Here is a 24,664-nt window from a genome sequence, read left to right as displayed (position 1 = left end):
GAATCAAAATCAAGTCAGTCTTCTGAAGAAACTCGACATGCAATGAGTAAAAGAGACAGCTTCAGCTTTCAAAATTTGAGGGAAAATTATTTTCAAACTAGAATTTTATACCCAGTCAAACTATCAAGCAAATGAAAACAAACAAAAAAGATGTCTTCACAATGTAAGGAGACAATTTTTTAAAAATCTCTTCTGCATTCATTTATATGAAGGTCTTGAGAGATGTGTGCCAGCTGAATAAGAGAGTAAACTAGAAAAAAGAGTATACTGGACCTTGGAAAAGTAGACTCATACAGGAAAGTATTGAAGGGAAAAAGTCCCAGGGTAACAGTCTATAGGTTAACCAGTCTAAATGAAACAGGAAACTCACGATGAAAGAGCTCCTGAAAATAAATGTCATTGACAGAGTATCTTAAAAATTGGAATATTTTTAAGGAGAAAATACATTCAAATGAAAGATACGGAAAAAAACAATAGAGGTACATAGAAAATAATGCAAGTATGAAATAACAATTACGAACTCTAGGAACCATACTTTTCAAGTATGGAAATGTAATTCTAGTACAGTATACAAATGCATATTCTGAAGTACGTAGCAATATAGATAATAACCACTAATTTAACTAAGAAACTGTGACATCTGTATTGGAGAATAGGAGAAAAAGAATTTGCAATGTTTGTATATGTTTGTTAGTTTGGAAATAAAGCTAAAATGCTTTTCTATTATAGAAAGAAATGGTTCAAATACAAAACAATATCAAGATATAGTATTATAAACATATTATTTACAAATATTGAGATCAATTCAAGAAGAAACCACACTGTGGTAAGGGACTGGCAGAACAGCTAACTTAAAAAACTATAAAATGTTAGTTATATATAGTATATATTTTATATATAGTAATATAAAAAAACTAATGAAACTTGTTTTTCATTCTAACCTTTAGATCCTCTTTCTTATTAAAAATTTGGTATTTAAAATAAATTTGCAACATATAAATGAATATCTCCAGCAATCTCAACCACAAATTTCAAAATGTTTTATTTTTATTCATTTTCAGGCAGATTATAATTTTATTTCAATTATAAGGCATAGTCTGTTTTATACATCAGCAAAAGTTAACATAAGAAAATATTGGCCAAGTAAAAGTAGCATGCTTAAAGATAAAATAATAAGTATATAAATTAAGGGTATTATTGATGTTCAGTATTGCTCACAATATGCTTTGTTTCATTTTGTCACGAGCATAGTAGTAGAGAAATATTTCTTTTTAAATACACGATGTAGAAATAAATGACATGGTTTTCAAACACGAATATATAGAATGTTAGAATGAGTTTGGAAATGTAGATATGCCTTCTTAAATAGAGCAAGTACACTATAGACAGAAGTGATTAGAATCATGAGATGCAAGCTCTGAAATGAATCAAAACCTCAGATTTCTGTAATGAGATATAATAGTAATTAATTCCTTGGGCAGTTGGAAAGAATTAAAATCTTAACACTATCATTTAGAAAAAAATACTCATTAAATTAAACCCAGTTGTTATTAATGCAAAAAAACGATGAAACATTGTAAAACCACAGGGGTATACTACTTGAAAATAATGCTTGAAGTTGCATAATAACTTAAATTTGAGATTTAAAAGTAAACTAATAGAAACATGGCTATGTAACACACCAAAAGTATATGAAACTAAAAACAGACTTTACTGAATATTAAATCCAAAGCTATTTCGGAAGGTGGAATTTTCTTCACCCTTCCTCCCAGGGCCCTGCGCCTGAATATCTGAAATAACTGGTTTCAAGAACTTGAACTCACTGGTCCCGGGGCCTCCCGTCAGACACACCTCATACTGGTAGCTCTGGGACAGGGTCTCAGCGCCGCTCACGTCCACCAGATGCCCTGGAAAGGGGCCCTCGGGCACCGAGCAGCGACCCACCGAGGCCGCCCTGCTCCTCCTGCACAGCCGCACCGCCACGAACAGGAGCACCGAGAGGAGGAAGAGCGAAGACACCGAGGCCAACGCCACCACCAGGTAGACGGTGAGCAAGTCGGCCTGGGCCTGGGCCGGGGCCGCCTCCGGGAGAGGCAGGTAGGGCTGGGAGAAGCCGTCCACCAGGAGCAAGTGCAGCGTGGCGGTGGCCGAGCGCGGAGGCTCGCCATTGTCCTTGACCAGCACCACCAGCCTCTGCTTGGCTGCGTCGCGCTCGCTCAGCAGCCTGGCGGTGCGCACCTCGCCATTGTGCGCCCATACACCGAACAGCCCGGGCTCCGTGGCCTTGAGCAGCTGGTACGACAGCCAGGCGTTCTGGCCCGAGTCGCCGTCCACCGCCACCACCTTGGTCACCAGGTAGCCCGGCTCGGCCGCCCGGGGCACCAGCTCGGTGCAGGGTGCGGAGCCGTTCTGCAGCGGGTACAGCACGAAGGGCGAGTTGTCGTTGGCGTCCAGCACCAGCACACGCACCAGCGCCTCGCTGCTCAGCGCGGGGGAGCCGCGGTCTGTGGCGCCCACGCGGAACTCGAACGCCTGCAGGGCTTCGTAGTCCAGCGACCTGAGGGCGAACAGGTGGCCGTTGTCCGCGTTGATGGAGACCAGGGAGGCGAGGGGCAGATGCAGGTCTTGGGGCGGCAGCAGCGAGTAGGTGACCTGGGCGTTGGTGCCTGAGTCTCTGTCTGTGGCGCTGACGCTGCCGATGTGCAGGGCGGGGCTGTTGTTCTCACGGACGAACAGAGTGTAGAAGGTTTGGGTGAAGGCGGGAGCGTTGTCATTGACGTCGGAGACCAGCACGGTTATGTTGTGCTCGGTTTTCAGCCTGGGTGTCCCCAAGTCAGTGACGGTGATAGTGATGTTGTACTCGGCTCTGATCTCTCTGTCCAGCGCGCCTTCTGTAATTAGGATGTAAAAATTCTCCACAGAAGGTTTTAGTAGGAATGGCAGATTCTCTTGAATGTAGCAAACCATCTTTCCATTTTCTCCAGAGTCTCTGTCATTAATCTTAAAAACAGCCAGCGGCGTCTCAGGAGAATTCTCAGCAACAGAGTTGGAAAATGATGATACGATCAGTTCAGGGGGATTGTCATTGGTGTCCAATACTTCCACTAAAACCCTACATCTTGCAGAAAGGCCTCCACCGTCCATTGCCTGTATATTTATTTTGTAAGAATTTACTAACTCATAATCAAGCAATTCTCTGAGAAAGATTTCCCCAGAAAAAGGATTGATTTGAAAGGTTGTTCGAATATTTTCTGAGGCATCAAAAAATGAATAGGATACTTCCGCGTTGACTCCAGAGTCTACATCTTCTGCCGATACCTTAACAATAAGGAACCCAATGGGGCTGTTTTCTGGAGCCTGGGTCTCATACAGAGCCTGGGCAAACTGTGGGGCATTGTCATTGACGTCCAAGACAACGATGCGTACAGTAGAGGTCCCAGACCTGGATGGAGACCCACCATCCAGCGCTGTGAGGGTTAAGCTGAGCTCTGCCTGCTCCTCCCGATCCAGTGCTTTGTCCAACACTAGCTCTGGATATATCATGCCTTCATCACCGCCACTAATATTAATATGGAAAAAAGAGTTGGGGCTGATCGTGTAGTTTTGGATACCGTTAAGTCCTCCATCTGGATCCTGTGCTCTTTCTAGTCTAAATGCTGTCCCTTCAGCTGTATTTTCTGATATTTTTAAGACTGTTTCTTTGTCCTGAAATACTGGCACGTGATCATTTATATCCCTGACTCTCAGCTCAGCCCGGTAAATCTGAAAGGGATCATCCATTAAAATTTGGAAATACAGCATACAGGGCTCTTTAGGGCCACACAGCTTCTCTCGGTCCAGTTTCTCATTTGTGAGCAAATTCCCGGTATGTGAATCCAGGAGCAGGTATTGTTTGTTATCATCGGAAACCACCCTGGTTCCCCTTGCAGCCAGCTCCGCCTCTGCTAGTCCCAGATCCTTTGCCAGATTGACCACAAAGGATCCTTTCTCTGTTTCCTCAGTCACCGAATAACGTCCAAACCCAGAACCTGCCAAGGACACTCCCCAAAAAAGAAAAAGAAACAGGACTTGCCTTTGTCTTGGGAAGCACAACTCTCTGACAGCCATAGCCGCTGCATACGTTATTTCCTAGTTGGTTACAGCCACAGCTCCCAGCATAAAAGAACAGCAGTAGGAAACCCTGCACCTACGCCGTGTAGCCCAGGGGTCTTTTTTGTCCTTTCCCTTTCCCAATCTTTGGCAACTAAAGCTTCTCTTTTAAGTTCATCTGTCCGTGTCTTCCTTTATTAGTGACTTGCATAGCATCCTCAGAGCAATTCCCAAACCGTCTCTTTAGCCTGCAGCGCCACCGTGTGGCCTCCACCAGATTTCAGTAGTTGTACCCATTTGGGTGTGTGTATTCAGACAATTTCCTTTAGTGCCTCATTTAAATTTTTCATGTTTATTTTCGTTTGTCTTGTAAAAATTAATGTTGAGACAGAGAAATAGTCACATTGTTGAGATTCTCCAATTCTTTTTGGGAAAAGTTAAAAATTCAACACTTGAAAATATGTTTCTAGCAATAACTCTGTCCACCTCACTGTGCTAAATTTAGCTCTCTACTAGTCCTTTCATCTCAGACACAACTCTCATACAATGTCAAGAATCAAAGGGAAAATGTTGCTGACATCTGGGATCACCAAAGTAACAGAAGATTTTACTTTTCCAGAAACATCGGGATAAGAACACCAAAACAGACAAAGAAAATATGTTTCACACCTTCCTCAACAAACTTCTTCAAAATCTCATCACACTGATTAAGGAGAATCATCACTCTGTAATCTTGTATAATGCATTTAAGCTGTCCCTCCTCTATTCTCTCATAAAAACTTGTGTATACAACTATGATTGCCCTGCAAATATTATTGCTTCTTAATTCATGCAAATCTATTTCTTCTTCAATGTGTGGGCTACTTAAGGATAGGAACTATGTCCTAATCATCTGTGAGTGACAAATCAGACAAGCAATAAATACTGCCTGTATTAGGACATGCATAAATAAACTCAGATGGGTAGAACCTGAAACGTTTTCCAGTGCCTTTCAATTCCGACCACTTGAAAGTTTTTTTCTTTCATTTACTCTTTGCAATTTCTGTTTCCTTACTTTCACTTGTCTTTGTTTTTCTTGTATTAGCTTTAAAGTAACTTCCAGGGTTAAATAAGAGATTGATCCTTATTTTAAGGTCCCCTCTTAATTGAAATTTAGCAGGATCTAACTTCTCTGCACCAAATAAAGGGAGGTAAAGAATAGACCACACTAACAGCTATCTTAACACTATTAAAATTAAGAACAGCATTATAGTGTCTTTTTTCATAGAATTTTATTCAAAGGTCTTTTTAAATTATTTTATATTTTATTTTATTTTATTTTGATGGAGTTTTGCTCTTATTGCCCAGGCTGGAGTACAATGGTGCAATCTCGGCTCAAAGCAACTTCCACCTCCTGGGTTCAAGCGATTCTCCTGCCTCAGCCTCCCAAGTAGCTGGGATTACAAGCATGTGCCACCATGCCTGGCTAATTTTGTATTTTTAGTAAATACGGGGTTACTTAATGTTTGTCAGGCTGGTCTCGAACTCGCGACCTAAGGTGATCTGCCCGCCTTGGCCTCCCAAAGTGCTGGGATTACAGGAATGAGCCACTGAGCCCTGCCTCAAAGACCTTATATCTAGAAAGAAGCTCTATTTTTTCTATAATAGGCCCAAACAGATTAAGTCAAGGAATGTCGTGGAGGAAAAGGCTAGACGCTACCAATAACACTCTAATAGCTGAATATAAAAGCCGCACAATATAAACCTCTACTTTGTGATTGCTATTGTTTTTTCAACTGGATGGCACTGGGCTATTAGCCATTAAAAATTTAACAGGAACCTCAGGAACCTCTGATTTGTTTATACAGAATTAAAAGGAGCAAATTAAATATTTTCACATGATCCTATACAATGACTAAATTTTTTTTTTGGTTTCCAAACTAAAGCCCATTTACACACGCTCAATATCTTGCAGTGGCTTTTCTTCTAAGGCTAATTAGAGGTTTATTTATCATATCGTTTACAAGAGAAACATTATATTTCAAATAGGGAACTATCAATGCCGGGAAAGTAGAACTTTAAAATAAAAGGTAAAGTTTAAGAAAATTATTGTAGGCTGGGTGCGGTGGCTCACGCCTGTAATCCCAACAATTTGGGAGGCTGAGTGGGGTGGATCACGAGGTCAAGAGATAGACCATCCTGGCCACCATGGTGAAACCCGTCTCTACTGAAAATACAAAAATTAGCCGGACTTGGTGACATGCAACTGTAGTCCCAGATACTCTGGAGGCTGAGGCAGGAGAATCGCTTGAACCTGGGAGGCGGAGGTTGCAGTGAGCTGAGATCGCGCCACTGCACTCCAGCCTGGGCGACAGAGCGAGACTCCGTCTCAAAAAAAAAAAACAAAAAACAAAAAACAAAACCCAAAAAACAAACAAACCAAAAAGAAGAGTTGTAATGAACAAGGATAGCAAACCAATAAGAACATCGGTTTCAAAAGAAAAATACAAGAAATATCAAATAGTAAAAGCACATATTACATGCAGCAGACTATTTTAACAAGTAAAAAGTTTTAGGAAAAGAAGAACTAATGAATAATGTAAAGGCAATGAATTTAAAGTCAATAAAGACATTTAAAACGAGCAAAAAATTTTAAATGATATCAACTTTGAAAAATATTATATTTCACTTATGGGATTCTAGTAAGAAATGCCTCATCAGGACACAAAATAAGAAAAAGTTAATTTGTGAAGTTAAGCATAATACGCAAAGCTGAAGATGAATCAAACAAAAAATAGTACCTTCTTTGTGGTGGACATACACAATTTAGTTAGCCAACAAGAATATATTAAAGAAGTAAATGTCTTTATTAAGTGGGTTCCTTTCAATAATTAAATCCAAAGCTATTGTGGAGAGTAGAATTTTCCTCTATTTCTTTCCCACCCCTATGGGGCGGGAGGTGGGGGGTAATCGGCTTCAAGAACTTAAACTCGCCGGTCTCTGAACCTCCAGTCAGACACACCTCGTACTGGGAGCTCTGGAACAGGGTCCCGGTGCCGCTCACTTCCACCAGATGCCCTGGAAAAGGACCCTCCGGCACCGAGCAGCGACCCACCGAGGCCGCCCTGCTCCTCCTGCACAGCCGCACCGCCACGAACAGGAGCACCGCGAGGAGGAAGAGAGACGACACCGAGGCCAACGCCACCACAAGGTAGACTGTGAGCAAGTCAGCCTGGGCCTGGGCCGGGGCCGCCTCCGGGAGCCGCAGGTAGGGCTGGGAGAAGCCATCCACCAGGAGCACGTGCAGCGTGGCGGTGGCCGAGCGCGGAGGCTCGCCATTGTCCTTGACCAGCACCACCAGCCTCTGCTTGGCCGCGTCGCGCTCGCTCAGCAGCCTGGCGGTGCGCACCTCGCCATTGTGCGCCCACACGCCGAATAGCCCGGGCTCCGTGGCCTTGAGCAGCTGGTACGACAGCCAGGCGTTCTGGCCCGAGTCGCCGTCCACAGCCACCACCTTGGTCACCAGGTAGCCCGACTCGGCCGCCCGGGGCACCAGCTCGGTGCAGGGTGCAGAGCCGTTCTGCAGCGGGTACAGCACGAAGGGCGAGTTGTCGTTGGCGTCCAGCACCAGCACGCGCACCAGCGCCTCGCTGCTCAAAGCCGGGGAGCCGCGGTCTGTGGCGCTCACGCGGAACTCGAAAGCCTGCAGGGCTTCGTAGTCCAAAGACCTGAGAGCGAACAGGTGGCCGTTGTCCGCGTTGATGGAGACCAGGGAGGCGAGGGGCAGGTGCGGGTCCTGGGGCGGCAGCAGCGAGTAGGTGACCTGAGCGTTGGTGCCTGAGTCTCTGTCTGTGGCGCTGACACTGCCGATGTGCAGGGCGGGGCTGTTGTTCTCGCGGACGAACAGGGTGTAGGAGGTTTGGGTGAAGGCGGGGGCGTTGTCATTGACGTCGGAGACCTGCAGGGTTATGCTGTGCTCGGTTTTCAGCCTTGGTGTCCCCAAATCAGTGACGGTGATGGTGATGTTGTACTCAGCTTTGCTCTCTCTGTCCAGTGCACCTTCAGTCATTAGGATGTAAAAATTGTCAACAGACGGTTTCAGAAAAAAAGGCAGATTATCTTGAACATAGCAAATTGTCTTTCCATTTTCTCCGGAGTCTCTATCTTTAATCTTAAAAACAGCCAATACTATCCCAGGAGAGTTTTCAGCAACAGAGTTGGAAAGTGATGATATGATCAGTTCAGGAGGATTGTCATTGGTATCTAATACTTTTATCAAAACTGTACATCTTGCAGAAAGGCCTCCACCATCCATAGCCTGTATATTTATTTTGTAAGAATTTACTAACTCATAATCAAGCAATTCTCTGAGAAAGATTTCCCCAGAAAAAGGATTGATTTGAAAGGTTGTTAAAATATCTTCAGAAGCATCAAAAAATGAATAGGATACTTCTGCATTGACTCCTGAGTCTGCATCTCCTGCAGACACTTTAACAATAAGGGACCCTACTGGACTGTTTTCTGGAGCCTGGGTCTCATACAGAGCCTGGGCAAACTGTGGGGCATTGTCATTGACGTCCAAGACCACAATGCGTATAGTGGAGGTCCCAGACCTGGATGGAGACCCACCATCCAGCGCTGTGAGGGTTAAGCTGAGCTCTCCCTGCTCCTCCCGATCTAGTGCTTTGTCCAACATTAGCTCTGGATATACCATGCCTTCATCACTGCCACTAATTTTAATATGGAAAAAAGAGTTGGGGCTGATCGTGTAGTTTTGGATACGGTTATGACCTTCATCTGGATCCTGTGCTCTTTCTAGTCTAAATGCTGTCCCTTCAGCTGTATTTTCTGATATTTTTAAGACCATCTCTTTGTGCCGAAACACTGGCGAGTGATCATTTATATCCCTGACTCTCAGCTCAGCCCGGTAAATCTGAAAGGGATCATCCATTAAAATTTGGAAATACAGCATACAGGGCTCTTTAGGGCCACACAGCTTCTCTCGGTCCAGTTTCTCATTTGTGAGCAAATTCCCAGTATGTGAATCCAGGAGCAGGTATTGTTTGTTATCATCGGAAACCACCCTGGTTCCCCTTGCAGCCAGCTCCCCCTCTGCTAGTCCCAGATCCTTTGCCAGATTGACCACAAAGGATCCTTTCTCTGTTTCCTCAGTCACCGAATAACGTCCAAACCCAGAACCTGCCAAGGACACTCCCCAAAAAAGAAAAAGAAACAGGACTTGCCTTTGTCTTGGAAAGCTGAACCCCCTGGTCTTCATAGCTGCTTCTTTCCTCAATGTCAGTCTCAATCACACTGCCCCAGCACAAATAGCAATCGCAAACCCAGACTTATGTGTACCAGAGATCTAGGGTTTTTAATTTTTCCTTTCCCAATCAGGGACTCGACAGCTCTTCTTCTCAGCCCATCTGTCTCAGTGTTTCCTTTTTGTCAAGGACTTCCGTAGCATTCTGGTCAATTTTGTTCCTCCGTCTCTTCAGTCTGCAGCGCCACCTTGTGGCTTCCAACACAGTCAAATGGCTGTGCCCAATTTTTGTGTTTATATAAAAATTCTTCATTGCTTCATGAGAAAAGTTAAAAATTGAACAATTGAAAAAATGTTTCTAGCAGTAACCCTGTTCAACTCTGTGTTAGATTTAGCTGTGTACTAGGCCTTTCGCCTCTGACACAACTCTTATGCAAACAAAGGGAAAATCGTGGGTGCCTTCTGGAACCACCAAAATAATCAATTTCACTGTCTCAAAAGTTTTGGGCATAGGAACACCAAAAATTAACAACAATAAAAAAAACTTGTTTCACATCTTCTTCAACAAATTTCTTCAAGATCTCAGATTGCCTAACTAGAATCACCGCTCTGTAGTCCAGAACCAAGCATTTAGGCTGTCTTTCCATTGTGTTTCTCTAAAACTTATGCATACAACTATGTTTACTCTATAAATGTTATTGCTTCTTGTTTCAGGCCAGTTTGCCCCTTCATCAATGTGTGAACTACTTGAGAACAACTATGTCTTAGTCATCTTTGGTTGGCAAATTAGCCACTCACTAAATGCTGGCTATATTAAGGCATGCATAAATAAACTAGTGAGTAGGACATGAAACAAAATTCAGTGCCTTTCGATCTCTGCTATTTGAAAATTGTTTTCTTTAATTTACTCATACTTTGCAATTTGTTTTTTTTTCTTAGATTAGCTTTAAAGTAACTTGCAGAATTAAAGAAGGGACTGACCTTTATTTTCAAGTCCCTTTTAGTGGAAATCTAGTAGGCCCTAATTTCTCTGAACCAAATAAGCGGAGGTAAAGAACAGATCAAACTAACACCTATCCTAACACTATTGAAAGTGAAAACAAATTATTAAATCTGACTCACATAGAATTTTATTCAAAGGCCTAATATCTAGAAAGAAGCTCAACTTTACACATAATAAGCAAGAAATACAGATTAAACATACGGATATTTTACAGAGAAAGGGCTAGATACCGCCAATGTATACTATGATGAATATAAGAGCCAAACCATGTAAATGTCTCCTTGATAAGTTTTTTTCCAACTTAATGAGATTGAGTTGTTAGCCATTAAAAATATAACAGGGACCTCTGATTTTTTAATTCAGTAATAGAAAGAATAAATTATTAAATATTTTTACATAATACCTTTGCCTTTTGTCTACAAACACAAACACATTTACACATACTGAATGTCTTACAATGGCTTCTCTTTTTATTTTTAGATAAGGCTGGTTAAAGATTTCTCATATCACTTACAATAGGAATATTTTATTTTATTTAAGGAGATACCAATACAGGGAAAATAGAACTTTTTTTTTTAAAGGTAACTTTACGAGACTCCATCTCAAAAAAATAAATAAATAAAACTTTGGATGGGCACATTGGCTTATGCCTGTAATCCCAGAATTTTGGGAGGCTGAGGAGGGAGGATGGCTTGAGCCCAGGAGTTCAAGATCAGCCTGGGCAACTTGGCAAAATCCCATCGCTGCAAAAGATTAGCCAGGCATGGTGGCATGCACCTATAGTCCAAGCTACTTGGGAGGCTGAGGTGGAAGGATCCGTTGAGCCCAGGAGGCAGAGGTTGCAGTGAGCCAAGATTGTGCCACTGCACTCCAGCCTGGGTGACAAGAGTAAGACCCTGTCTCAAAAAGGAAAAAAAAAAAAAGAAAAGAAAAGAAAAGAAAGAAAGAAAGAAACTTTAAGAAAAGTATTATAATGAAAATTGAGCCCAACAAAAATACCAATTTTGAAAGGAAAATAGACAAAAGAAATGTAACATAGGAAATATGCCTAATACATGCAACAGGTTATTTTAATACTTGAAGTTCTAGGAAACTGAGAAGTAACATGAAAAATGGAGCAAAAAATGAATAGGAAGTAAATAAAATATAAAGACGGAAAAATTTTAAATGACATCAACTTTGAAGATAAAGTCTATTTTGTTAATTGGGATTCTATATGCAACACCTCTTCGGGGTAAATATGAGGAAAAGGGAAACTGGAATTAACAATATAATTTGAACTAACAATCAGAGAAAAATACCTTATTGGTGGTGGTGAGCATGAACAATTTAATCAACAAGACAATCATAAGAAGTTAAGGAATTTATCAAATGGGTTCCTATCAATAATTAAATCCAAAGCTATTGTGAAGGGTGGAATTTTAATCTATTTCTTTCCTAGTGCCCTAAGGAGAGAAGTTGGGGATAATCGGCTTCAGGAACTTGAACTCACTTGTTTCTGAGCCTCCTGTCAGACACACCTCGTATTGGTAGCTCTGGGACAGGGTCCCGGTGCCGCTCACGTCCACCAGACGCCCTGGAAAGGGGCCCTCAGGCACCGAGCAGCGGCCCACCGAGGCCGCCTTGCTCCTCCTGCACAGCCGCACCGCCACGAACAGGAGCACCGAAAAGAGGAAGAGCGACGACACCGAGGCCAACGCCACCACCAGGTAGACAGTGAGAGAGCTGGCCTGGGTCTGGCCGGGGGCCGCCTCTGGGAGCGGCAGGAAGGGCTGGGAGAAGCCGTCCACCAGGAGCACGTGCAGCGTGGCGGTGGCCGAGCGCGGAGGCTCGCCGTTGTCCTTGACCAGCACCACCAGCCTGTGCTTGGCCGCGTCGCGCTCGCTCAGCAGCCTGGCGGTGCGCACCTCGCCATTGTGCGCCCACACACCGAATAGCCCGGGCTCCGTGGCCTTGAGCAGCTGGTACGACAGCCAGGCGTTCTGGCCCGAGTCGCCGTCCACCGCCACCACCTTGGTCACCAGGTAGCCCGGCTCGGCCGCCCGGGGCACCAGCTCGGTGCAGGGTGCGGAGCTGTTCTGCAGCGGGTACAGCACGAAGGGCGAGTTGTCGTTGGCGTCCAGCACCAGCACGCGCACCAGCGCCTCGCTGCTCAGCGCCGGGGAGCCGCGGTCTGTAGCGCCCACGCGGAACTCGAACTCCTGCAGGGCCTCGTAGTCCAGCGACCTGAGGGCGAATAGGTGGCCGTTGTCTGCGTTGATGGAGACCAGGGAGGCGAGGGGCAGGTGCGCGTCCTGGGACGGCAGCAGCGAGTAGGTGACCTGGGCGTTGGTGCCTGAGTCTCTGTCTGTGGCGCTGACGCTGCCGATGTGCAGGGCGGGGCTGTTGTTCTCGCGGACGAACAGGGTGTAGGAGGTTTGGGTGAAAGTGGGGGCGTTATCATTGACATCCGATATCTGCACTGTTACGTTGTGCTGCGTTTTCAGCCTTGCAGTCCCCATATCTGTGACGGTGAGGGTGATATTATATTCAGCTCTTGCTTCTCTGTCGAGTGCTCTCTCCGTTACCAAGGTGTAAAAATTCTTGACTGAAGGTTTTAGAAGAAAGGGAAGGTCTTCCTGGATGGAGGAAATCGTCTTCCCATTGTTTCCGGAGTCAGGATCTGAAACGCTGAAAACAGCAACTACTATCTCAGGCGAGTTCTCTGGGATGGGGCTGGTGAGTGCAGACATGGTCACCTGTGGGGGGTTGTCATTCACGTCCACCACCTGCAGGAGAAGAGTGCACTTTCCTGAAAGACCTCCCCCATCTGTGGCTTTGATGTCCACTTCATAAGACGTAACCGTTTCGAAATCTACTTGTTCTCTCAGTCGAATTTCCCCTGTCATAGGATTTACCTCCAAAGTTTTACTAATATCCTCCGAAGGCTGAAAGAGTGTGTATGATATTTTTCCATTGGCTCCGCCGTCTAAATCCCTGGCGGAGACGGTGGCAACCAGGGAGCCAAGAGGGCTGTTCTCTGGAATCTGCACTTTGTAGATGGGCTGCTCAAACTCAGGAGCGTTATCATTGATGTCCACCACTTCAATGCGGACCTGAGCAGTTCCAGATCGCGGTGGAGAGCCACCATCCAGCGCTGTCAGGGTTAATCTTAGTTGAGGCTCCTCCTCCCGATCCAGCTCTTTATCCAACACTAGCTCAGGATATTTCCTGCCATCTCTGAGTTCATGGATTAGAACCCGGAAATGAGAGCTTGGACTGATTTTATAGTTTTGAACATTATTGCTTCCTACGTCCAAGTCCAAAGCATGAGACAGTGGGAACTCAGTTCCTAGAGGACTGTTTTCCGGTATTTTTAGAATCATTTCCTTTTCAGTGAACATGGGAGAATGGTCATTTATATCTATCACCCTCAGTTCAGCCTGAAATATTTCTAAAGGGTTTTCCATTAACACTTGGAAATGTAGTATGCAAGGCTCAGTGGGACCGCATAGCTCCTCTCGATCTAGCTTCTCATTTATGAGCAAATCCCCAGTTTGAGCCTTGAGCTGCAAATGCTGTTTGTTCCCCTGGGAAATGATCCTGGCCTTGCGGGTGGACATCTCTGTCAACCCCAACCCCAGGTCTTTTCCTAGATTTGCCACAAAAGAGCCTCTCTCCGTTTCTTCCACTACGGAATAGGACCCCAACTCGGCGCCCGCCCCAGACAAGCTCAGCAAAACAAAGAAAACAAGGACTTGCCTTTGTCTCCGATTGTGCATCCATCCAATCTCCATTGCTTTTTCTTGAAAAGTTGGTTCACAGAAGCTTCATGTAACCCCAGGATCGTAGTAGCACGGTTTTGCAGTCCAGAATGTCAGAACCAAGCAGCCCAATGGTGTCTTAAAAAGGTTTCACACTCGCGTTCGCTCTGGCTCAGCTATTCTTTTGCTTCCAGGCTTTAGGAAACGGTTTGCTGGATCCTGGAGCTGCGTAAGCAGTTCTATTTTCCGTCATCTTAACCTGCAGCGCCACCACGCGTTCTCACTGAGTCTTTTACTGTGGTTGAATATTGGAGGCAAAGCACTTCTAAATGTACTGAATACACTATGTAATACAAAACACTGAGTTCTATTTTCATGTGACTTTCGTGTATACAGATGGAGCTCTGTGATGTTGTACAGGGAGGAGTACAAAGAGAAGACTGTCATTTATGTTATTGACTGTTTAATGCTGTTGAGATTAATGATTAAATAAAATTCAATGAACATTTAACCAGAGATAGAATACACACTTAGAAGCAAAATGTTTCTGAAGTAACATGAGAACAGTTTCACAAGTACATCTTTTTCATGGTACCTTTATAGACACTATGAGTAGACACTGCAAAATTGCAATCAGTGGTAGTTCTAAAGAGTATTTAACAATTGCTTTATTAAAGAATAAATTACTTCGTTTTCTTTCTGACACCTAACCCTGAGAACTGTGAGTTTTTACAACTTTCAAGTTATTGGAAAATTCATTCCCAAACAAGCAAATCTCAAGGTTGGGTCTGCTGCACTTTTGGATTCCCCCCACCCTTTTTTCATTTCAATGGCTTTTAATATATTCAGAGGTGTGCATCTGCCATCACAATTTTAGAACATTTTCATCTCAAGAGAAACCTTACCTCTTTTAATTATCACCGTACCCATCTCCCATCCCACTTATAAACATATGTTTGTGTGTGTGTGTGTGTGTGCGTGTGTGTGTGTAGGTTAACCGAAAAAGACTGAAGAAAGAGAATAAGAAATTCAAGAAATGCAACTATAGGTTAACTCTACTTCCTACTTAGACTCATTTCTTTAATAATGGATATGGCATGCAGAGAAAGTACAGGACTATAAATCAGGTTAATTCGCTCATCATAAAGTTCATTTGTAGTATCTGTCCCAGCATACTTAGAGCTTCGATCAGAACATGGGTATATTTGTGCAGAGTAGTATAAACAAACTATAAACTAAAACTTATATTTTCACATGAGAGCTTAGTTCATGGAGTAGTAGTAGAAATAACATAAATTTCACTTCCTTAGTTAGAAAAACAATGCTATCAGTTAATGCCTGACCATATAGCATATTGGTTAGACTTAGATTATCTTTTAAATTTTTACCTTTATTACTTCAGAATTATAAGAAAGTTAATCGTTTTTTGTGGGGGGGATGAGGTCTCACTCTGTCACCCAGCCTGGAGTGCAATGGCACAATCTTGGCTCACTGCAGTCTCTGTCTCCTGGGCTCAGGGGATCCTCTTACCTCAGCCTCCTGAGTAGCTGAGACTACAGGTTCACAATCACACCTGGCTAATTTTTGTATTTTTGTTAGTGTCAGTGTTTTGCCCCATTGCCCAGGCTGGTCTCGAACTACTGAGCTCAAAGGGTTCAGCTTGCCTCAGCCTCTCAAAGTGTTATGATTACAGGTGTGAGCCACAGATCACAGCCAAGTTACCTTTCTAAGCCTCACTTTTCTCATATTTAAAAAAGGGGATAATATGTCAACTCCCTTAGGATATGGGGAAACATTTAAAAGGCAATAAATGTAAAACATTCTCTACACCACTTTTAACTAAATTTTAGCTAGATTAGAAATCAAAAAATAAAGGCTTAAAAAGATCAGTTACATTAATTTCTTCACTTCAGATCTGTGCATTTTACTATGTACATTTTAATGAAAATTGCACTGTTAAAGAATTATGATTAGAGTCCACTGGATATACTAATGAAGATGAGATATCATATTTTAAAACAGTGAAAACAAGACAAATACTATTGGCAAATGTAGTGTAATTTAAAATTCATGCTATGTTGACAGAAAACCATTACTTTGAATTGATCATAAAAATTAAAATATATAATATGAAAACAATTACTTTAACTGAAGGCTGAAACCAAAGCCATTCCTAAAGTTAGAGTTTTCTTCCATTTCTGGCCCAAAAGAATGGCCCTGAATATTAGGTAATACTGGTTTCAGGAACTGGAACTCATTCGTCCCTGAGCCTGCTGCCAGGCACACCTCGTACTGATAGTTCTGAGACAGGCTCCCGGTGCCCCTCACGTCCACCAGATGCCCTGGAAAGGGGCCCTCGGGCACTGAGCAGCGACCCACAGAGGCCGCCCTGCTCCTCCTGCACAGCCGCACCGCCACGAACAGGAGCACCGAGAAGAGGAAGAGCGAAGACACCGAGGCCAACGCCACCACCAAGTAGACGGTGAGAGAGTCGCCCTGGCCCTGGGCTGGGGCAGCCTCCGGAAGCGGCAGGAAGGGCTGGGAGAAGCCGTCCACTAGGAGCACGTGCAGCGTGGCGGTGGCCGAGCGCGGAGGCTCTCCGTTGTCCTTGACCAGCACCACCAGCCTGTGCTTGGCTGCGTCGCGCTCGCTCAGCAGCCTGGCAGTGCGCACCTCGCCATTGTGCGCCCACACGCCGAACAGCCCGGGCTCCGTGGCCTTCAGCAGCTGGTACGACAGCCAGGCGTTCTGGCCCGAGTCGCCGTCCACAGCCACCACCTTGGTCACCAGGTAGCCCGGCTCGGCCGCCCGGGGCACCAGCTCGGTGCAGGGCGCGGAGCCGTTCTGCAGCGGGTACAGCACGAAGGGCGAGTTGTCGTTGGCGTCCAGCACCAGCACGCGCACCAGCGCCTCGCTGCTCAAAGCCGGGGAGCCGCGGTCTGAAGCGCCCACCCGGAACTCGAACGCCTGCAGGGCCTCGTAGTCCAGGGACCTGAGGGCGAACAGGTGGCCGTTGTCTGCGTTGATGGAGACCAGGGAGGTGAGGGGCAGGTGCGGGTTCTGGGGCGGCAGCAGCGAGTAGGTGACCTGAGCGTTAGTGCCTGAGTCTCTGTCTGTGGCGCTGACGCTGCCAATGTGCATGGCGGGGCTATTGTTCTCGCGAACGAACAGGGTGTAGGAGGTTTGGGTGAAGGCGGGGGCGTTGTCATTGACGTCCGACACCAGCACGGTCATATTGAGGTGTGTTGTCAGCCTGGGTGTCCCTAAGTCAGTGACGGTGATACTGACGTTGTACTCGGCTCTGCTTTCTCTGTCTAGTGGTGTCTCTGTTAGTAGAGTGTAAAAGTTCCCCACAGAAGATTTCAGGAGGAAGGGTAGATCCTCCTGAATGGAGCAAATTATTTTCCCATTTTCTTCTGAATCAAGGTCTGAAACACTGAAAAGTGCAACCACAGTTTCAGGCGCGTTCTCAGGTATTGGGCTGGTAAATGCAGACATGGTAACTTCTGGGGCATGGTCGTTCACATCTATCACTTGAATCAGAACGGTGCATTTTCCAGAAAAGCCTCCAGCATCTCTCGCCTCGATATTGACTTCATAGGACTGAAATTTTTCGAAATCAAGTTGTTTCTTTAGTCGAATTTCTCCTGTCAAGAAATCGACCTTAAAAGTTTTGCTTACCTCATCTGAAGCTTGGAAAAGTGAATAGGAAATCTCTCCGTTGACTCCTGTGTCTACATCCGTGGCAGAGACCTTCACAACCAGGAAGCCTACCGGACTGTCCTCAGAGATCTGCACCCTATAGAAAGGCTGCTCAAATTCAGGGGCATTATCGTTGACATCCACAACTTCAATGTAGACCTGAGCAGTGCCAGATCTGGGCGGAGAGCCACCATCCAGTGCTGTGAGTGTTAACCTGAGCTCAGCTTCTTCCTCTCGGTCCAGCGCTTTGTCCAGCACCAGCTGTGGGTATTTCCTGCCATCACTGCGTTTGCGGGTGAGGACCCGAAAATAGGAGTTGGGGCTGATTATATAGTTCTCAATATTGTTTTGGCCTACATCTAAGTCTTCGGCATTCTTCAGAGGAAACGCAGTCCCAGGAGGACTGCTCTCTGACACTTTCACCAACATTTGTTTGTCCAGAAATACTGGAGAGTGGTCGTTTATGTCTATTACTTGCAGCTCAGCTTGAAAAAACTCGAAGGGACTCTCTAGCAACACTTGGAAACGTAGCACACAGGGCTCTGTGTGACCGCACAGATCCTCACGGTCCAATTTCTCATTTAGCAACAAATCCCCGGTCTCCTGATTGAGCTGCAAATGTAGTTTGTTCCCTCTGGAAACAACCCTAACCCCCCGCCTGGAGAATTCCCTCTGCTCCAGACCCAGGTCCTTTGCTAAATTGGTGACAAAGGAGCTGCCCTCAGTTTCCTCCACCACAGAATAGCTTCTAGGTTCCGCCGCGCCCGCCAGAGATAAGCCCAAAAGGAGAAAGGAAAAAAGGACTTGCCTTTGTCTGCAAATGAGCTTCCCGCTGGCCTCCATTATTCTTGCTGGATTCAGCTTCCTGGGAGGACGGTTCTGTGGGACTGTAAAGTCCCCAGTATCTGAGGCTGTGGTTATTCTACAGATATCTCAGAAATATGCCAGTGAGTAGTCATCTCAGAGGACCCAGCCGTCCTCCCTTTGGCATCCAAGCTCCCCGTGGACTTCCAGGTTCTGCTGCTTTTTGCCGGTTAATGGAGCTGCAGCTGCGGTTCTGGTTTGTACCTTCTTATCCTGCAGCGCCACCACGCGTCCTCACAGGATCTTACATTTTGTGGGATGATAACAGATGTAATATTCCCAACTCTGCCTGTGTGTACCCTGGGACTATGTAAAGTTACAACACCACCGTTAATATCGCCGGACGTTACTGAGCAGACAACTGTCCGAAGGAGAAGTTGCGTTAGTCTTTCAACAATGCTAACTGAGTTTTGGGCAAAAAGGAAATATTTAGGTAACAGTCTAGCTTGGCAAAAAGAATTTCAAATATAATTGTAGTTATCATGGGCAACATTTAGATCTTTATAGTTTTATTTCCATGAACCATAGGAATAATTAGTAGCTGTGACCTCGAACAACTTATTTAATCTCTCTGCTTTAGTTTCCTCATCTGTAAAATGAGGATAATAATAGCACCTACCACATAGGGCTGTTGTGAATTCCCCACCTTACACATGAGGAAACTGATTCAAAGAGAGATTAAGCTTAAAAATAAACTGTGTACCCGGTATATGGCAATTTGATACCACCAGGTAGGTGACTCTGCATAAATCCATTGCTATAACTAGAAAAACACCTCAAAATTACATGGTAGAATAGTACAGGAACATGAATATCTCAGGTAGAGAAGTTATGTCAAACAGTGAAGGTAAACAAGGAAAGGCTGGAGAGCTTGTCTAAATAGAGACAAAATGTGTAACAGCAGTGATGATTTTATTTCTGGGGAAGTGTGTCCTTTTTTGTTACCTCTATTTCTCTTCTAATAGCATCAATTTTAAAAAGCTTTTATTTTGATATTTTTCATATCTCATAAAAGGAGAGGAGTAAAATTAACCTGCAATTACTCAGTACTAGCATCAACTATTATCAATGTCTTGCCATAATTCTTGACGCTATCCCTCCAACATCTTTACGTTCCAGACAAACTGAATTTTCACCCACAAATATTTCATTGTACATTTCTTTAAATGCATAATAACTTTAAGTGACTCTAAAAATACCCTTAAGTACAATGCCATTATTATACCTAAAAAATTAAGTTAATATTACTTAATACCCATCTATATTCAAACTCTTCCAAGTGTTTCAAAGTCATTGCTGATGTTTGAATGAAGATCCAGACAAGATCCACACATTACGTTTGATTGGTAGATCTCGTAAGATCTTTCCTACTGTAGACTTCTCTCCTCCTGTTTTTCATGCTATTTATTTGTTGGAGAAATTAGATAATTTTACCCTAAGACCATGAAAGCATTTTAAGATTTTACTGCTGTGAGGTTTTTTGCCTCTAGATTCTATCCCACCAGTGATATATAGTAATACTACCTTTATTAGAGTTACCAGCACTAGTTTATAATATTTTCAGAACACAACCATGCAAAAATTATCTAGATATTTTAAAAATAAAAATCAGTTGTAAATTTTTATAAAAAACAGTGCTTCTCCTTAACTTCAGAGAATTTCTAAAAATTTAATGATCATCTATGATTCTCTTTGATATTATGCATTTAAAACTAACTATTCTTTTTCTTAAATTTTCCTGATTCAATAGTGCACTATAATTAATAGAAAACTTTTAAAAACAAACTTTCAAATCAGGAAAATGTATTACAAATGTTAAGTATGGGTGACTGCAGAAAATCTACAATATGAAGAAAATAATTAACTAATGATGCAATCAAAATTATGTAATATTCCTACTCAGGACCATTAATCTTTTTTCTGGGAAATGAAAGTCATATGTTCTGAAGAAAGGAGAAGGCACAGGTTGCCCTTTCAATTTTGTTTTCCGCTTGAGTTTGGACAGATCAGAACATTAGTAATAATAGTTGAAAATTGACCCAGAAAAGCAGGACTTTTGGTGTATAAGAAAATAAAACCATAGATAAATATGTACATTATTATTTCTGAATATAGAAAAGATTGAACAGCAGTATAAATATGATAAAAGACTTCTCCTTAATTAGGCAGAAACTTGCCAGGTGATATCTAATGACAGAAAACAGTATGGAATCGGAGCAGGGTCACTGACCCAGAGTCAGACAGATCTGGGATGGATGCTCAGTTTTGTCACTTATTAGTTAGTGGACCTTAGTGAACTTACTGAATCTCTAAGACCATCTATTTGTTCATTCCTAAAATACCATGCCTCATATGCTTCTTCTCAAATTAAAAGTGTTAAAATAGTGTATGATGCATTAAAAACATTTTTTAAAAATGCTTAAAAAGATACTCTACAGTCTGTGCTTCTGAGACTAGGGTAGGTACACTCATACAGCTTTCTAATCAACTCAGGAAGTCTCAGTAGAGATTGAAAACAATGGAAAGCAATTTAAAATATCTCAAACAAGACTTACATTTAATAGACTGTATATTAAGCATAATTGTTTGACATAAAACATTACACATATACATTTCATGCTTTGTGAAGGGTTCTTGATACTAAATCAGGATCCTATTCTATGTATAGAAATTTATTGCTTGACTTCAAGAGTACATATTTGAAATGATGTAAAGACACTCCCTTAAGGGCACCTCGCAATAAGTTCCTAATCAGAAATGTATTCGCAGACGCTGATTTGGTTTTCATTCTTTATCAGAAACCCAAATTATTCTGAAATGGGCGATTTTCTTCCACTTCCCTGCCTGTGCTCTGGGGTAGCAGGTTGGTGATAATTGGTTTCAGAAACTTGAACTCATTTGTCCCGGAGCCTCCAGTCAGACACACCTCATACTGGTAGCTCTGGGATAGGGTCCCGGTGCCGCTCAAGTCCACCAGATGTCGTGGAAAGGGGCCCTCAGGCACCGAGCAGCGACCCATCGGGGCCGCCCTGCTCCTCCTGCACAGCTGCACCGCCACGAACAGGAGCACCGAGAGGAGGAAGAGCGACGACACCGAGGCCAACGCCACCACCAGGTAGACGGTGAGCGAGTTGGCCTGGTCCGGGGCCGCCTCCGGGAGCCGCAGGTAGGGCTGGGAGAAGCCGTCCACCAGGAGCACGTGCAACGTGGCGGTGGCCGAGCGCGGAGGCTCGCCATTGTCCTTGACCAGCACCACCAGCCTCTGCTTGGCTGCGTCGCGCTCGCTCAGCAGCCTGGCGGTACGCACCTCGCCATTGTGCGCCCACACGCCGAACAGCCCGGGCTCCGTGGCCTTGAGCAGCTGGTACGACAGCCAGGCGTTCTGGCCCGAGTCGCCGTCCACCGCCACCACCTTGGTCACCAGGTAGCCCGGCTCGGCCGCCCGGGGCACCAGCTCGGTGCAGGGCGCGGAGCCGTTCTGCAGTGGGTACAGCACGAAGGGCGAGTTGTCGTTGGCGTCCAACACCAGCACGCGCACCAGCGCCTCGCTGCTCAGCGCCGGGGAGCCGCGGTCTGTGGCGCCCACGCGGAACTCGAACTCCTGCAGGACCTCGTAGTCCAGGGACCTGAGGGCAAACAGGTGGCCATTGTCCGCGTTGATGGAGACCAGGGAGGCGAGGGGCAGGTGCGGGTCCTGGGACAGCAGCAGCGAGTAGGTGACCTGGGCGTTGGTGCCTGAGTCTCTGTCTGTGGCGCTGACACTGCCGATGGGCAGGGCGGGGCTGTTGTTCTCACGGACGAACAGGGTGTAGGAGGTTTGGGTGAAGGCGGGAGCGTTGTCATTGACGTCGGAGACCAGCACGGTTATGTTGTACTCGGTTTTCAGCCTGGGTGTCCCCAAGTCGGTGACGGTGATGGTGATGTTGTACTCAGTGTTCCTCTCTCGATCCAAAGGTTTCTCTGTTACCAGAGTATAGAAGTTTTCTACAGATGGCTTCAGGATGAAGGGGAGATCGTCCTGGATGGAGCACACTGTCTTTCCATTGTTCCCGGAATCTCTGTCTCTAATCCTAAAAACAGCCACAACTGTCTCGGGTGAGTTTTCTGCAATTGGGCTAGTAAGTGAAGACAGGAGCAGCTCGGGTCGATTATCATTTATATCTGTTACATCGACCACTACAGTGCATTTTCCAGAAAGCCCGCCGCCGTCTTTGGCCTGAATAGTTAATGTGTAAGTTTGAATTGCCTCATAGTCCAATTGCGCTTTAAGATGAAGATTGCCAGATGTTGGATTGATTTGAAACGTTTTGAGAATTCTTTCAGTGGCATAAGAAAATGCATAGGCTATTTCCCCATTACTTCCGGTATCTAAATCTCTGGCTGACACGGAGACGACCATGGAACCAACGGGGCTATTTTCGGGCACCTGCACCTTGTAGAGCGACCGCACAAAATCAGGGGCGTTGTCATTTATGTCTAGAACCAGAATGCGCACGAGGGTGGTCCCTGATCTGGGAGGAGAGCCGCCGTCTAAAGCGGTGAGGGTTAAACTGAACTCTGGTATCTCTTCCCGATCCAGCACTTGATTCAGCACCAATTCGGGATAGATATTCCCCTCCCCGCTATCATGGACATTAATATGGAAGTAGGCATTGGGGCTGATGGTGTAGTTACTCAGGCTGTTGGTTCCAACATCTGAATCCTGTGCACTCTCTAGGAGAAATGCCGCCCCTGGAGTGGTACTTTCTAATATTTTCAAGGAAATCTCTCTGTCTAGAAATACTGGAGCGTGATCATTGATGTCTCTGACCCATAGTTCAGCACGGAAAATCTGAAAAGGTTTTTCCAATAACAACTGGAAAGGCAGCACACAGGGCTCTCTGGGGCCACACAGTTCCTCTCGGTCCAATTTCTCATTTAGAAGTAGATCACCAGTAAGCGAACTGAGCACAAAAAATTGCATGTTCTGGTCTGAAACAATTCTAGTTCCCCGGGCTCTCAGTTCCTCTACCCCTAACCCTAGGTCTTTTGCCAAGTTGGTAAGAAAGGTGCCTCTCTCGGTTTCCTCCGCCACAAAATACCGAAGCGGTTCGGCGCCAGCCCAAGACATTCCCAGAAATACACAAAGAAATAAGACTTGCCTTTTCTGCACAGCACGCTCCACTCTGGCCTCCATTCTTCTATGGATCAGTCTTTCAAAATGACTTTCACTCAGCCTCCAGCGGCTCTCACAAATGGCAGCAGCGGAATCCTTTGAAATGAACTGAATAATAGCAATGTTTGCGGGGAAGGATCCTCATTTTACCCCAATTCCTATTACCACCGTTTCCTTTCCTGTGCTTTTCTCTTCAGATTGCCTCTTTACTCTGGAATCTGTAACATCCTTTCTTTGTGAAATTATTTTTCTCTCTCTCTTTTTAGCCAGCAGCGCCACCTTGCGTTTTGTGGATGTTATTCCCGTTATCAAGACTGGAACAAAAAGATGGAGGATTGAAGGAATTCTGCAACAAGAATGATTTGTCCCCGGTGTCTTTGCTGTTTCATTCCATCTTTATCCTCAAATGGTCACAGTAATGCTAGTAAGTAATAGCTGATGTCGTTTTCCCCTGTGATAATCTGGATTCGTAGAAGAATTAATTTATAGCCTTCTTAAATCTAGGGGCATGAAACTAAACTCTGACTCCCCATCGAAATCCTAAGAAAACCTCCTATTTTAAAAATGGATAGTAAAAATATATATGAGAAAATGAAACCTCCTCCTTGAAGTCAACAAATATTGGTTGGGGACATTTTATTTATTTGTAAAGTATTTAACAATAATAATGTGAATATGGCAGAATAATTGACCTTTTTCCAATTTCTTGTGAATTAAACAATTATTCCACTTTCCAGGTCTTAACTCTTTACCCGTGATATTTCTTGGAACACTTTCTGCCTCCCCCAAACCCAACCTTCATTCTTCACCTGATTTAAGTATTACATAGAAATTATTGTTCCTCTATAATTTCAGTGACTAGAATC

The 24,664-nt window shown here is 44.5% G+C and overlaps 4 protein-coding genes across 5 annotated transcripts; all 4 read right to left on the bottom strand.

Moving 5' to 3' along the window:
* Window positions 1–1,018: 1,018 nt before the first annotated feature.
* Window positions 1,019–14,448, bottom strand: PCDHB16 (protocadherin beta 16). 2 transcript variants are annotated; one of them, XM_063706819.1, is made up of 2 exons: window positions 13,004–14,448; window positions 1,030–3,000 (listed from the first exon to the last, which is right to left on the bottom strand). In XM_063706819.1, exons 1-2 carry the CDS (start codon window positions 14,108–14,110, stop codon window positions 1,711–1,713), a joined length of 2,397 nt encoding a protein of 798 aa, XP_063562889.1. In that variant the 5' UTR covers window positions 14,111–14,448; the 3' UTR covers window positions 1,030–1,710. The 2 variants fall into 2 exon arrangements, with proteins under 2 accessions (XP_018882548.4, XP_063562889.1); XM_019027003.4 differs by lacking the exon at window positions 13,004–14,448 and having other exon boundaries at window positions 1,019–4,689.
* PCDHB9 (protocadherin beta 9) lies at window positions 6,917–11,779 on the bottom strand. Its single transcript, XM_063706820.1, has one exon. The coding sequence runs from the start codon at window positions 9,344–9,346 to the stop codon at window positions 6,953–6,955; it is 2,394 nt and encodes a 797-aa protein (XP_063562890.1). The 5' UTR covers window positions 9,347–11,779; the 3' UTR covers window positions 6,917–6,952.
* Window positions 14,449–14,523: 75 nt separating the features above from the next.
* On the bottom strand, window positions 14,524–21,095 carry PCDHB8 (protocadherin beta 8). Its single transcript, XM_031010856.3, has one exon. It carries the CDS (start codon window positions 18,620–18,622, stop codon window positions 16,217–16,219), a length of 2,406 nt encoding a protein of 801 aa, XP_030866716.3. The 5' UTR covers window positions 18,623–21,095; the 3' UTR covers window positions 14,524–16,216.
* A 77-nt stretch (window positions 21,096–21,172) lies between these two features.
* On the bottom strand, window positions 21,173–24,347 carry LOC101145202 (protocadherin beta-7). Its single transcript, XM_019027004.3, has one exon. It carries the CDS (start codon window positions 23,817–23,819, stop codon window positions 21,438–21,440), a length of 2,382 nt encoding a protein of 793 aa, XP_018882549.2. The 5' UTR covers window positions 23,820–24,347; the 3' UTR covers window positions 21,173–21,437.
* Window positions 24,348–24,664: the final 317 nt, after the last annotated feature.

This window comes from Gorilla gorilla, chromosome 4 (assembly GCF_029281585.2).
Source record: "Gorilla gorilla gorilla isolate KB3781 chromosome 4, NHGRI_mGorGor1-v2.1_pri, whole genome shotgun sequence".
Lineage (NCBI taxonomy): Eukaryota > Metazoa > Chordata > Mammalia > Primates > Hominidae > Gorilla > Gorilla gorilla.
Note: the sequence above shows the minus strand (reverse complement) of the source record. Positions and strands in the feature narration are given on the sequence as shown.